This window comes from Microcaecilia unicolor, chromosome 2, assembly GCF_901765095.1.
Source record: "Microcaecilia unicolor chromosome 2, aMicUni1.1, whole genome shotgun sequence".
NCBI lineage: Eukaryota > Metazoa > Chordata > Amphibia > Gymnophiona > Siphonopidae > Microcaecilia > Microcaecilia unicolor.
This window is the reverse complement of record NC_044032.1, coordinates 272,763,063-272,778,775: the sequence shown is the minus strand read 5'-3', so window position 1 is coordinate 272,778,775 and position 15,713 is coordinate 272,763,063. Positions and strand designations below refer to the sequence as shown.

General features: G+C 46.4%; 1 protein-coding gene across 1 annotated transcript in view; it reads right to left on the bottom strand.

The window, feature by feature from the left end:
- The window catches only part of IFT74 (intraflagellar transport 74), a 291,121-nt gene that overhangs the window by 62,756 nt on the left and 212,652 nt on the right, over nucleotides 1-15,713 (bottom strand). Inside the window, exon 15 of the mRNA XM_030194172.1 lies at nucleotides 2,922-3,019. Coding sequence (XP_030050032.1) covers nucleotides 2,922-3,019 — 98 coding nt within the window. The remainder of the gene's footprint in view (nucleotides 1-2,921; nucleotides 3,020-15,713) is intronic.

The following is a 15,713-nucleotide window of genomic DNA, read 5'->3' as shown; positions in this document are numbered from 1 at the left end:
GCAAACAACATTATCTTACATTACTTCCTAGTCTATTCCATTCCAGTCTCTTACCTTGATGCCTTGTTTTGGAATTTGCTTTCCACTGAAAATACTAATCTCTCTATATAAAACGCACCTCCAACGTTCGAATGAAGCCTCTGTTAGCCAAAAGTGAAGGGGGTGAGATCGCATTGTGTCTGCCCCGCCCACGCGTCAAACGTGATGACGTCGAGGGCGGAGCAATGACACTCATCCAATCGCAACGCTCGGCAGCGAAGCGTCAGGGAAGGAGGCGGCGCTCTCAACGTCTAGCCTTCCCTTCGCTGTGTTCCGCCTTCTTCTGACGTCAAGGATGACGTCAAAAGAAGGCGGAACACAGCGAAGGGAAACCTAGACGTCGGGAGCACCGCCTCCTTCCCTGACGCTTCGCTGCCGGAACCACGGAGGTACATTTAAAAACAAGAAAAAAAAATTAAAACCATGTTGGGGGGAGCGAAGAGGGTGGCCACAAAAGAAAAACAATGGGAGCGGGAGGGCAGGGGAGAAACGACACCATGGATGCGAAGGGGGGGGGGGGGGGGGGAGAAGAGGGCGGCCCAGGCTGGGACATGGGAGAGAGAGGAGCATGGATGCAAGGGGGGGGGGGTCATGGAAGGGAGACAGGGGACTTGCTGGAAAAGGATGAATGGAGGCGGCAGGGGACAGAGGAGCATGGATGGGCATGGATTGGGAGGGCAGGGCTCAGGGAGAGAGGGCAATTGCTGGAAAGGGATGAATGGAGGGGGCAGGGGACAGAGGAGCATGGATGGGCATGGATTGGGAGGGCAGGACTCAGGGAGAGAGGGAAATTGCTGGATAGGGATGAATAGAGGGGACAGATGGGCATGGATGGATATGGATTGCAGGGCAGGCCTCAGGCAGAGAGGGGAATTGCTGGATAGGGATGAATGGAGGGGCCAGGTGACAGACGAGCATGGATGGGCATGGATTGGGAGGGCAGGACTCAGGGAGAGAGGGAAATTGCTGGATAGGGATGAATAGAGGGGACAGATGGGCATGGATGGATATGGATTGCAGGGCAGGCCTCAGGCAGAGAGGGGAATTGCTGGATAGGGATGAATGGAGGGGCCAGGTGACAGACGAGCATGGATGGGCATGGATTGGAAGGGCAGGACTCAGGGAGAGGGGAATTGCTGAATAGAGATGAATGGAGGGCACAGATGGGCATGGATGCATATGGATTGCAGGGCAGGCCTCAGGCAGAGAGGGGAATTGCTGGATAGGGATGAATGGAGGGGCCAGGTGAAAGAGGAGCATGGATTGGAAGGGCAGGACTCAGGGAGAGGGGAATTGCTGGATAGGGATGAATGGAGGGCACAGATGGCCATGGATGGATATGGATTGCAGGGCAGGCCTCAGGCAGAGAGGGGAAATGCTGGATAGGGAAAAATGGAGGGGCCAGGTGACAGACGAGCATGGATGGGCATGGATTGGAAGGGCAGGACTCAGGGAGAGGGGAATTGCTGGATAGGGATGAATGGAGGGCACAGATGGGCATGGATGCATATGGATTGCAGGGCAGGCCTCAGGCAGAGAGGGGAATTGCTGGATAGGGATGAATGGTGGGGCCAGGTGAAAGAGGAGCATGGATTGGAAGGGCAGGACTCAGGGAGAGGAGAATTGCTGGATAGGGATGAATGGAGGGGACAGATGGCCATGGATGGATATGGATTGCAGGGCAGGCCTCAGGCAGAGAGGGGAAATGCTGGATAGGGAAAAATGGAGGGGCCAGGTGACAAAGGAGCATGGATTGGAAGGGCAGGACTCATGGAGAGGGGAATTGCTGGATACGGATGAATGGAAGGGACAGATGGCCATGGATGCATATGGATTGCAGGGCAGGCCTCAGGGAGACAGCGGAATTGCTGGATAGGGATGAATGGAGGGGCCAGGTGACAGAGGAGCATGGATTGGACTCACACTTTCACTCTGACTCTCAAACACTCACTCTCACATACACTCTCCCAAACACACACACTCCGAGGAAAACCTTGCTAGCGCCCGTTTCATTTGTGTCAGAAACGGGCCTTTTTTACTAGTTGTTAATAAAGAATAGTAATACACTTTTACGAAGCTGCAGCAAGGGGGGGGCTGCACTGGTATCAGCGTGTGTTTTTGATGTGCCAAAGCCCCCTTTTATTGCAACGGGTAAAAGACAGTTTTAAAAAAAAAAAAAGAAATGGTTGTGTGGCAAGTGAAGCACTTGCCGTGCACCCATTTCAGGTAGGAGCCCGGCGGTATTTCCCTTTTAGCAAGCGGTAAGCCCGTGTTGGGCTTATAGCCACTTTGTAAAAGGGCCCCTAAATGCAGTTTTCCAGGCATCTGTGCCTGTTACCTGGATAAATGTTGCTGAGACAGATATTTAGCGGCACTATCCAGACACTGCTACTAAATATCTTTACAGACTGCTTTGGCACTATCCAGGTAACATAGCTCAGCATATATGCTGTCCTATCCAGATATAGCCAGCATCTCACCGCTCTATCCGAATATTCAGTTGCAGCCACTATCTGGATACTGTTAAAAAAAACAACAACTTCTGTGGGCTCAACATCAATAGGCTCATTAATTTTATATGTTTTTATGCACTGTGGCAATAGAAGTGTAATCATTTTTATTATTTAATTGTTCATAAAAACAAAATGCTGTACCCCACCTTGTGTGAATCTCTTCATAAAGGCAGTTAATAAATACCAATAAATAAATGATCAAATAAACTGAACAAAAATCAAATGAAAAAAATTACACAATGCATAGCTATTAATTTCTATCCTCAAAAGGAATATTTAACCTCTTTGCTATACGTGAAAGCTCAACAAATTCTCTCTGCACACTTTTACTGAACTGAGGAAAAGAAGAAAAAGGTAGGCAGCATGTACCCTGCTTGTGTGTTCCAAAAGTGCAACAATATTAGCCTCTATCTGTGCCTTCCGTTCTAGTTCCTGATTCTTGGTCTCTTCAAAAGTTGCAAGAAAGCCTGCAAATCAAAAATAATATAGACATGACACTTCTTTTTCTATTGTACCACTGTGTTTTGCATTAATTGTACTTGCTCATAATGTCACCAGAAAATGTAAAATAATAAACCATTTCAATTACACAATATTATATCTTTCTAACATTTGCTAGTTTAACAATGTTGGATCGTAAAAAATAAAATAAATTAAAAAATATATATATATAGCCCCCCCTTAAATACAGATAATTTACAGATGACTGAACTAAGCAGAAGTACAATTGTGTTACTGTTAAGCTACTGTTTCTTAAACCCTTTAGTGTCCAATTTTCCCATCAATCTCTTCCCATATGGCTTATTACAGGAACATTGGACACTAAAGGGTTAAGGAACTGAAGGTGATCTAATGGTCAAGTATGTTACATAAGCGCAATGCCACTGGGCTCTGTCACATTTCCACATCTGCACCCCCCCCCCCCCCCCGATAATTTACTCCACTGTATATCTACATTTGTTTAAACGTTTGGGTATTTTGTTTTTGAGAACTAGGTATTACAGTTTTATCTTATGCGGATGATATTTTTTTGTTGAGTCCAGTTTCACAGAAATTTGAAGATACTCTTACCTCTCTAAAACATCACATTGCACGTATAGATAGGTGGACAACTGAACATTTTTAAAAACTGAACATGCAGAAAGCAAAAATTCTTTGGTTTGGTGACTTTGAAAATATTCCATGTAAAAAGCTTGTACTATCTTCAGGTGAGAATTTAAAACTAGAAGATCACTCTAAAGTTCACTTGACTTGATTCTCAAAGGGGAGGAGGGAGGGTTTGTGAGAATATTCAGCCTGCTGTCCTCGGAGAATACAAGGTACAGGTATGTATCTTCATTTTCTCTGAGGATAAGCAGGCTGAATATTCTCACTGATGGGGTATCCCTAGCCCCCAGGCTCACTCAAAACAATGAACATTGGTCAATTGGGCCTCGCAACGCCGAGAACATAACATAGATTGACCTAAAAAGAAACACAACTGAGTGCAGCCTGGAACCGAACAGAAATGGGCCTAGGAGGGTGGAGTTGGATTCTAAACCCCGAACAGATTCTGCAGCACCAACTGCCCAAACCGGCTGTCGTGTCGGGCATCCTGCTGAAGGCAGTAGTGAAATGTGAATGTGTAGACAGATGACCACGTTGCAGCCTTGCAAATCTCTGCAATAGAAGCTGACTTCAAGTGAGCCACTGACGCAGCCATGGCTCTGACATTGTGAGCCATGACATGGCCCTCCAGAGTCAGCCCAGCTTGGGCATAAGTGAAGGAAATGCAATCTGGTAGCCAATTGCAGATTGTGTGTTTTCCGATGGTGACTCCCCTCCTATTGGGATCAAAAGAAACAAACAACTGGGCGGACTGTCTAAAGGGCTTTGTCTGCTCCATGTAAAAGGCCAATGCTCTCTTGCAGTCCAAGGTGTGCAACTTGTCTTCACCAGGGTGGGTATGAGGATGGGGAAAAAATGATGGCAAGACAATAGACTGGTTCAGATGGAACTCAGACACCACCTTCGACGAGAACTTAGAGTGAGTGCAGAGGACTACTCTGTTGTGATGAAATTTGATATAAGGTGCATGCACTACCAGGGCTTGGAGCTCACTGACTCGACGAGCTGAAGTAACAGCCACCAAGAAAATGACCTTCCAGGTCAAGTACTTCAGATGCCAGGAATTCAGTGGCTCAAAGGGAGCTTTCATCAGATGGGTGAGAACGACATTGAGATCCCATGACACTGGTGGAGGTTTGACTGGGGGCTTTGACAAAAGCAAACCTCTCATGAAACGAACTACTAAAGGCTGTCCAGAGATAGGCTGACCTTCTACACGTTGATGATGAGCACTAATTGCACTAAGGTGAACCCTTACGGAGTTGATTTTGATACCAGACTCTGATAAGTGCAGAAGGTATTCAAGCAGGGTCCGTGAAGGACAAGAAAAGGGATCTAGGGCCCTGCTGTCACACCAGATGGCAAACCTCCTCCATTTGAAAGAGTAACACTTTTTGGTGGAATCTTTCCTGGAAGCAAGCAATACTCGGGAGACACCCTCTGAAAGACCCAAGGAGGCAACTTCTAAGCTCTCAACATCCAGGCTGTGAGAGCCAGAGACTGGAGGTTGGGACGTAGCAGCGACCCCTCGTTCTGGGTGATGAGGGTCGGAAAACACTCCAATCTCCATGGTTCTTCGGAGGACAACTCTAGAAGAGGGAACCATATCTGACGGGGCTAAAAAGGTGCAATCAGAATCATGGTTCCATGGTCCTGCTTGAGTTTCAGCAAAGTCTTCCCTACTACTACTACTTAACATTTCTAGAGCGCTACTAGGGTTACGCAGCGCTGTACAATTTAACAAATTTACTAGAGGTATGGGAGGATACGCATACAGAAGGCCTGTCCCCCAATGAAGGAGAAAGGCATCCGACGCTAGTCTATCGTGGGCCTGAAGTCTGGAACAGAATTGAGGGACTTTGTGATTGATCTGAATGGCAAAAAGTTCCTCCAAGGGGGTGCCCCACTCTCTGAATATCTTGTGGACAATGTCCATGTTCAGAGACCACTTGTGAGGTTGTATGATCCTGCTCAACCTGTCGGCCAGACTGTTTTTACGCCTGCCAGATATGTGGCCTGGAGAAGCATGCTGTGATGGTGCGCCCAAAGCCACATATTGACGGCTTCCTGACACAGAGGGCAAGATCCGGTGTCCCCCTGCTTGTTGGTGTAATACATTGCAACCTGATTGTCTGTCTGAATTAAAATGATTTGATTGGACAGCCTATCTCTGAAAGCCTTGAGAGCGTTCCAGATCACTCGTAATTCCAGGAGGTGGATCTGAAGATCCTTTCCTGAAAGGACCAAGCTCCTTGAGTGTAAAGTACATCTACATGGGCTCCCCACCCTAGAAGGGATGCATCCGTCGTCAGCACTTTCTGTGGCTGAGGAATTTGGAATGGACATCCCAAGGTCAGATTGGATCGAATGGTCCACCACTGAAGGGATTTACAAAACTTGGTGGAGAGATGAAGTGCATCCTCTAGATCCCCTGTGGCCTGGCACCACTGGGAAGCTAGGGTCCATTGAGCTGATCTCATATGTAGATGTGCCATGGGAGTCACATGAATTGTGGAAGCCATGAGCCCTAAAAGTCTCAACATCTGCCGAGCTGTGATCTGTTGAGACACTTGAGCCAAGGACACTAGGGCCAGGAAATTGTCTGCCCTTGCCTGGGGAAGATAAGCTTGAGACGTCCGTGTGTCCAACAGAGCTCCAATGAGCTCCAATTTCTGTACCGGGACAAGGTGGGACTTGGGATAATTGATTACAAACCCCAGTAGCTCTAGCAGTCGAATAGTCATCCACATGGACTGTACAGCCCCTGCCTCCAAGGTGCTCTTCACCGCGAATCGTCAAGATAAGGAAACACATGCACTCCCAGTCTGCGTAGCGATGCTGCGACAACTGCCAGACACTTTGTGAAGACTCTGGGCGCAGATGCGAGACCAAAGGGCAGCATACAGTACGGAAAGTGCCGAGTTCCCAACCGAAATCAAAGATACTTCCTGTGAGCTGGGAGTATCGAGATGTGAGTATAGGCATCCTTTAAGTCCAGAGAGCATAGCCAATCGTTTTCCTGAATCATGGGAAGAATGGTGCCCAGGGAAACCATCCTGAACTTTTCTCGGACTAGGCAGGGCAGGTCTTAGACCGAGGCAACTGAGGCGGCCGCATAGGGCCTCGCGCTTGGGGGGGGGGGGGGGGGCCCCGCGCGGCGCGCCTCGACTCCACCTCCTCCATCCTGCTCCGGCCTCCGGGTGCTGCCTTCAACAGTTCTGCGGCGCTCCGAGTCCCGCCACCGCCAGACCCAGCCAGATGAGACTGCTCTGTGCCTCCTGGAGCCTGAATTCTGCGCTCCCAGCACCACGATGCACTCTGTCATCCCGTGACACCTCCTGACCGCTGATGCGGCGCGTGATCCCGCCCACCCCCACGACGCGCAGCCCGCCCTGACACAGTGAACTTCCTTCCTCAAGGGCGGGCCGCGTTGTAGTGGAGGGCTGAGGGCACACCTACAGCCTGTTTCTGCTGCGGTGGTCTGATGGACTAAAGGGAAAATAGCAGCAGCCGGTAAGTCCTAATTTCGCAGTGATTTTGAAAGAGAGAGAGAGAGATAGGGGAAACAGAGGGAAGGAAACAAGGGAGACCTGCTGGAGCAAAGGGGAGATGGAAGATGTGGAGAAATGCTGGTCTGAGTGGATTGGTGGAGAGAAGAGACAGACTGGATCAGGAGGAGAGATGCTGTACTATGAGGAAGGGAGAGAGGCTGGACCAAGGGTGGGGGTACAGAGGGTAGAGAAGAGAGAAAAGCTGGACATGGAAAGGAACAGGAACATAAACAGGAAATGCAGACCATGGAAGGGAGCATAGGGCAAGTGGAGAGATGCTGACTATAGAGGAAGGGTAAAGACAGGGACACTGAGACACTGGTGGACAGGGTGAATAAGAAGAGAGAGACAGGGGAGAGATTGAAGGATAAACAGAGAGAGAGAAAACACTGAATGGAAGGGGGATGGAGTGGGAGATGTTGGATGGAGGGAAGAAAGAGAGAAACACTGGATGAAAGATCATGTGACAGAGGGGAGAGAGGGGACATGCTGGTTGAAAGGAGGAGAGGAGACAGAGAAAGGGAGACACGGAAGGGGGAGAGAGGAGACACATTGGTTGGAATGGGAGATTGGGGGGCACTGGATGAATGGGGAGAGGGGGATACACTAGATGGAAGGGGGAAAGAAGAAATGCCTTATTTTCATTTTTTTTCTTTATTTTATTTGTTAATTTGTTATGTGATTGGAATATGTCATATTTTAAAATTTACATCTGCTATCTTTACATTTTGGCATATATTTTAGTATTGCATTCATTGGAGAGTCTAGTTTCTTGGGGTTTGGTTTAATTTCAGAAGTTCTTAAAATCATATTAGTGTATTTTTAAGAATATGGGTTCAAGAAAAATTTAAATACTTTACATATGACTGTACATCTGAGGTATGCCTAGTTATATTGCTGTAAATTAATCCATAAGCATTTTTGTCTACATACTTCTATTTTTAGTTCATGGTTACTTATTCTATACCTGGTAAGGGTCTATCCGTGTTCTGTATGTGTGAAAGACCAGGTATTCTGTTAACACTGAATATCTATGTAGGGCTGATCTGTTCTAATCTGGCTTGTTTAGTTTTCCAATATTGATATTGCATTGTTTACGTTGCTGCGCTTGCTGTGTGTTTCCTGGAAGTTAATGCTATTATGGTATTGTAGAATTGTTCTTTAGGTCCTAAGGACATTTTTTGTGTTTTATATCACTTTATTATGTGTGGTACTAGTCTTTGGGATGTGATGTTCGGTAACGGAGTTCAAACATGCGTGGGATATGCATAGAGGAATCCTGTGCAGAAGGAATGGATCCTCAGAAGCTTAGCTGAAATTGGGTGGCGGAGCAGGTGGGGGGAAGAGGGGGTGGTGATTGGGAGGAGAGGATAGGGGAGGGCAGACTTGTACGGTCTGTACCAGAGCCAGTGATGGGAGGAGGGACTGGTGGTTGGGAGGCGGGAAATACTGCTGGGCAGACTTATATGGTCTGTGCCCTGAAAAGGACAGGTACAAATTCAAGGTAAGGTATACACATATGAGTTTGTCTTGGGCAGACTGGATGGACCATGCAGGTCTTTTTCTGCCGTCATCTACTATGTTACTATGTTACTATGTTAGAGCGCGCCTTTCTCAGCAGTAGCTCAAGGCGAGTTACATTCAGATACAAAAGTCAATCCTTCATTCTTCATGGAAGCTTCGCGGCAGGGGGAGCTGATTTCAAAGCAGCACACCCAGGAGCAGGAGGACTAGATTTAGGACAGTCAGTCTATCTCCAATATAGCTGATTTATGGAAAAATTTGCTACTGTAAATGTGTTGTGGTTTTGTCTTTAATAGGAACCTATGTACTTACTTACATCTGTTTTGGCTACTTGGGGATCTCAGTGTTGCCTCTCTGGTTTGATGGGTTACAGAGTAATAGGGGAATCTGAAAGTACTGGATCTTTTCTTAATTAATATTTTTCCTTTATTCTCCTTTGTTATGAGAATTGGAACTACTAATTGTAGTGGACTTGAACTGAATAATTTCGGGGGGGGGGGGTCATGATAGCATTGTGCTTATTTCAATCAGTTTTTACAAGTTTAGCTTCATTTGTCTTTATTTGAAATTTCGTAAATAAAAAAGTTTCTAAAAATTGAATAATCTTATCAATGGGGCGGGGCTAGGGCAGGGGCGGGGCTAGGATGGGGCCCCACCAAATTGGTCTGCATAGGGCCCCGCACTTGCTAAGACCGGCCCTGGGACTAGGAATTTGTTCAAGGCCCTTAGGTCTAGGATGGGACGCATCCCCCGTTTTCTTTTGCACAAGGAAGTACCTGGAATAAAATCCCAGCCCTTCTTCCTCTGTTGGAATGGGTTCGACCGCATTGGCCTTTAGAAGGGCAGAGAGTGCCTCTGTAAGTACCTGCTTGTGCTGGGAGCTGAAGGACTGAGCTCCCGGTGGGCAATTTGGAGGCTTGGATACCAGATTGAGAGTGTATCCTAACCGGACTATTTGAAGAACACACCTGTCGGAGGTTATAAGAGGCCACCTTTGGTGAAAAAATATCAACCCCCCCCCCCCCCCCCCCCGACTGAGGAGAGATGAGTTATGTGAAGAATATAATCTTGGATGTAAATAATTGGAATAAATGAACTTCCCCTGAAGCAGCCTAGTTAAGGCAAAAAAGGGTTCCCCTATTGAGAGAGTGGCCTAGTGGTTAGGGTGGTGGACTTTGGTCCTGGGGAACTGAGGAACTGAGTTCGATTCCCACTTCAGACACAGGCAGCTCCTTGTGACTCTGGGCAAGTCACTTAACCCTCCATTGCCCCATGTAAGCCGCATTGAGCCTGCCATGAGTGGGAAAGCACGGGGTACAAATGTAACAAAAATAAATAAAAAATAAAATCACTATCGCAAAGAGGATATTAGATAAGGAGAACAATTTGTCATCCAAGGTAAGCAATATCTGGTTACATGCTTTCACTATAAAATTGAGTCTCACCCCATAGGGATTGTGGAGAGGTGGTTATGTTGCTGTTTCATGAATATGAAATTGTATGTGGAGTTTTTTTTGAAGACTTATGATTAATGAGGAGTCCTCTTTACTCAGAAAGGTGTTTCCTTTAAATTGAGGTATCTCCGTGAATACTGAAGTCTTTTTTTCTCCACCAACTCTTCACTGAAACTTAGAAGATACACCTTCAAATACCTGGTATATAATTGTAGAATTTGATCCTCTCTATCATTGCGGTACAATTTGTACCCTGTTAATACAGTGGCCCTTTGATTGTCCTCTTTCCACCAAGTGTCTGAGATGCCTATTATATTTACCTCATCATTTAGTGCTTTATATTGTATAATTTTTTAGGGTATATTTATCCCTCCCAAGACGGTAGTCCACCCACCAATACCTAGGAGTAAATAAATCACCCAAGGCTGCATCAGTTTGCTCTTTATTAGATACCTCATCAAGTATTTGTACAATTAACAGATCAGTGATATCTCACTGGGAGTACAGAATATTGCTACATGAAATTACTACTACTACTTAGCATTTCTATAGCGCTGCCAGTGTTACGCAGCGCTGTACAATTTTAGCATGGGGAAGGACAGTCCCTGCTCAAGAGAGCTTACAATCTAAAGGTTACAAACTATGTAGTCAGTGTAGGTAACTTACAACTTATGTAGTCAATGTAGGTAGCTTACAATCTAAAGGTTATAAGCTATGTAGGGAAGGTGGTTAGGCGCCAAAAGCAAGGGAGAAGAGATGGGCTTTGAGTAAGGACTTGAAGATGGGCAGGGAGGGCGCATGGCGTATGGCTCGGGAAGACTGTTCCAGGCATAAGGTGATGTGAGGCAGAAGGAGCGGAGTCTGGAGTTAGCGGTGGTAGAAAAGGGTACAGATAGTAGTGATTTGTCCTGAGAGCGGAGGTTACGGGTAAGAACGTACGGGGAGAGGAGGGTAGAGAGGTAAAGGGGGGCTGCAGATTGAGTGCACTTGAAGGTCAATAGGAGAAGCTTGAACTGTATACAGTAGCGGATCGGGAGCCAGTGAAGCGACTTGAGGAGAGGGGTGATATGAGAGTATCGATTCACGCGGTAGATAATACGTGCGGCGGAATTTTGGGAGTACAGAATATTGCTACATGAAATTACTTCTATATCTGAGACTTCAAAGAATATACAAGCAACATGTACAATCAATTGGTTATGGGAATATAGTACCCCAGCTACACATAGGTGTTCTCTGGGTCTGAGTCTCTAATGTTTTATTTTACCAGTCAAAACCAATTATAGATATAAAAGACTCAAAGCTACTTATGAGAAAGCAATTGGATTACTTGCCAATTCAGATACAATTGATTGGTTTCTCATGTGAGAGAGCAGCTCGGCTGTTTCAAAGGTACCAGCTGTGGCTGTCTCTCTCCATTGAAATAGGAAGTACACTCATTTTTATATGTCCATTCAGGATACAGATAATATGACAGTAAGCACACCTTATTGGATCTATGTTAATGTCATAGTTAACACTGATTGGCTATGGTAATGAGTTGATTAGTATTTACTGGAAAAGCTAACAATAGACTAGCTTTTACTGGAAGACTAACCAGCTTATTTTCAAAAGAGAAGGCCGGCCATCTTCCGACACAAATCGGGAGATGGCCGGCCATCTCTCAAGTCCGGCAAAATCGACATAATCGATAGCCGATTTTGGCCGGCCTCAATTGCAGTCCGTCGCAGAGCCGGCAAAACTTCAAGGGGGCATGTCGGCAGGGTACAGAAGGCGGGACGGGGGCGTGCTTAAGAGATGGCCGGCTTCGCCCGATAATGGAAAAAAGAAAGCCGGCCCTGACGAGCATTTGGCCGACTTTACTTGGTCCATTTATTTTATTATTATTTATTTATTTATTTATTGCATTTGTATCCCACATTTTCCCACCTATTTGCAGGCTCAATGTGGCTTACATGATTATGTTAACATTGTCACATCAGGATATCAGATACAGTAGAATTGTGCATAGTATAAGTAAGGGAGGATAGAAGAAGGAAGGGAGTGATTAGGGTAGTTGTAGAAGGTGGGCTTTCATAACTGATTGGGTTAGTGAGGTATATTAGTGAGGCTGCCGGTTATTGGATCTCATTGTAGGCTTTGTTAAAGAGGTATGTCTTCAGAGATTTGCGAAAGATAGTTATTTCGTTGATTGTTTTCAAGTCTGTAGGTAGTGCATTCCATAACTGCATGCTCATGTAGGAGAAGGTAGTAGCATGCATCAGCTTGTATTTTAGTCCTTTACAGCTGGGGAAGTGCAGGTTGAGGACCAAGCTTCAAAAAAGTGTCCAAACTGACCAGATGACCACTGGAGGGAATCGGGGATGACCTCCCTGTACTCCCCCAGTGGTCACCAACCCCCTCCCACCCTAAAAAAAAATTAAAAACTTTTGCCAGCCTGTATGCCAGCCTCAAATATCATACCCAGCTCCATGACAGCAGTATGCAGGTCCCTGGAGCAGTTTTAGTGGGTGCAGTGCACTTCATCCAAGCGGACCCAGGTCCACCCCCCACCTACCTGTTACACTTGTGGTGGTAAGGGTTGAGCCCTCCAACCCCCCTAAAACCCACTGTACCCACATGTAGGTGCCCCCTTTCACCCCTGAGGGCTATGGTAGTGGTGTACGGTTGTGGGTAGTGGGTTTGGGGGGGGGGATTTAGGGGGCTCAGCACCCAAGGTAAGGGAGGTATGCATCTGGGAGCAATTTTTGAAGTCCACTGCAGTGCCCTCTAGGGTGCTCGGTTGGTGTCCTGGCATGTGAGGGGGGCCAGTGCACTACATATGCTGGTCCCTCCCACGACCAAATGCCTTGGATTTGGCTGGGTTTGAGATGGCCGGCCTCGGTTTCCATTATCGGCGAAAACCGAAGCTGGCCATCTCAAACCCGGCCATCTCTGACATTTGGCCGGCCCCAACCGTATTATCAAAACGAAAGATGGCCAGCCATCTATTTTGATAATACAGTTTGGGACCGCTGTTTGCGGCGCCGGCCATATAGATGGCCAGCGCCGTTCGATTATGCCCCTCCAAGTCATCTTCCTGAGGTGCCATCTTGTTCTATTTTTCAAAAGCATCTGTGACCACAATATTGCTAAACAATGTTACCCTGTTTTTCCACTCACGCCCGTTCCTCATTCTACTGCCTCAGAATGTCACAACAGATCAATCACACTGAAGTTCAGGTTAAAGTCATGGGCCTGTAAGATTTTTCCTCATTTTAGATCCTGAACCAAAGTCTCAGACCTTGAACCAAAGCTCATAGCTGTAATAATAATATACAATATTCTAACTATCCCATCTTATTTTTTAGGCTTCTGGCATTTGTATACAGGCACTTCAGATTGTGTTTTTTCCTTGCATCTACAATTTGTTTAGAAGTTGAAGGGGATTATGTGCATCCTGTATCCTGCTCTCTCATTAAGCACGCCTGGCTTACTTTCAGAATTGTGGAAACCTCTCTACTGGGATTCTCTACATGTCTTGTTTCAATAGTATACTTCAAGGACACTCCACACAGAACCATGTGCTCCTGGGTGACTATAGGCTCTCCTCCACCCCCATTCTAGTTTAAAAGCAGCTCTATCTCCTTTTTAAAAGTTAGTGCCAGCAACCTGGCTCTATCCCGTTAAGGTGAAGCCTATTCTTTCAGAACAGTCTCCTCCTTTCCCAGAATGTTTCTCAGTTCCTAACAAATCTAAAGCCTTCATCCCTGCACCATCATCTCAGCCACGCATTGATACTTCGGAGCCCGGCCTGCATTTTGAGTCCTGCGCATGGAACCAGGAGCATTTCTGAAAATTCTACCTTGGAGGATCTGGACTTCAGCTAAGAGCCTAAATTTGGCTTCCAGATTCTCTCTCCCACATTTTACTATGTCATTGGTACCTCCATGTACCAATACAACAACACAGAGAGGAATCCACAGCAACGAACAAAAGTTCAAAGTACAGCAAAAAGCACCAAGAGCCTTCAGAAATGGGACACAAAACGAATATCCAATGGGGTCCACATTGGATAATCGTTTTTATAATTAAAGAAACTGTGTCTCGTTTCTGAAGGCTCTTAGTGCTTTTTGCTATACTTTGGACCCACATGTACCAAGACAGCCGGCTCCTCCCCAGCACTATCTAAGATCCTGTCTAGGTGACGCGTGAGGTCTGCCACCTTAGCACCAGGTAGCAAGTGAGCAGGTGATCCTCACGTCCACCAAACACCCAGATATCTACGTGCCTAATAATCGAATCACCAACTACCCAGATATCTACGTGCCTAATAATCAAATCACCAACTACAACAGCTGTCCTAACTCTTCCCTCCTGGGCAAAAGTTGGAGACATATCCTCGGGGCAAGAGGATAGTGCATCCCCAGGTGGGAAAGTTCTGGCTAAAGGAGTACTTCCTACTTCACCAAGGTGATGCTCTCCTTCTAGGAGACCTCCCTCCTCCAAGGCAGCAAAGGGGCTGCCAAATTGGAGGTGGGACTTATCTACTACGTCCCTATAGATTTCCTCTATGTACCTCTCTGTCTCCCTCAGCTCCTCCAAGTCTGCTACTCTAGCCTCAAGAGATTGATAAGCACAGCTCAGAAGAGAGACCTTGGGGTGATGGTGTCCGAGGATCTCAAGGTGATGAAACAATGTAACAAGGCAGAAACCACAGCCAGAAGGATGCTAAACTGCATAGAGATAGTAACATAGTAAATGACAGCAGATAAAGACCTGAATGGTCCATCCAGTCTGCCCAACAAAATAAACTCATTTTACATAGTATGTAATTACTTTATATGTATATCCGAGTTTGATTTGTCCCTGCCTTTCTCAGGGCACAAACCGTAGAAGTCCGACCTGCACTGGTTTTATTCTCCAAATACCGGCGTCGCCACCCAATGTCCGCTAAGATTCCATAGATCCATTCCTTCTAAACAGGATTCCTTTGTGTTTATTCCACGCATGTTTGAATTCCATTACCGTTTTCATCTCCACCACCTCCCGCGGGAGGGCATTCCATGTATCCACCATCCTCTCTGTGAAAAAATAATTCCTGACATTAATCCTGAGTCTGCCCCCCTTCAATCTCAATTCATGTCCTCTAGTTCCATCACCTTCCCGTCTCCGGAAAAGGTTCGTATGCGGATTAATACCTTTCAAATATTTGAACATCTGTATCACGTCACTCATTTCTCCTTTCCTCCAAGGTATACATGTTCAGGTCAACAAGTCTCTCCTCGTACGGTTTGCAACGCAAATCCCATATCATTTTCGTAGCTTTTCTTTGCACCACTTCCAGTCTTTTTACATCTTTAGCCATATACGGCCTCCAAAACTGAACACAATACTCCAAGTGGGGCCTCACCAACGACTTGTAGAGAGGCATCAACATCTCCATTGTTCTACTGGTTATACCCCTCTCTTTGCGGCATAGCATCCTTCTAGCCACAGCCGTCACCTTGTCACAAGGAAGTGCTCCATGAGTTCCTTGAATCTGC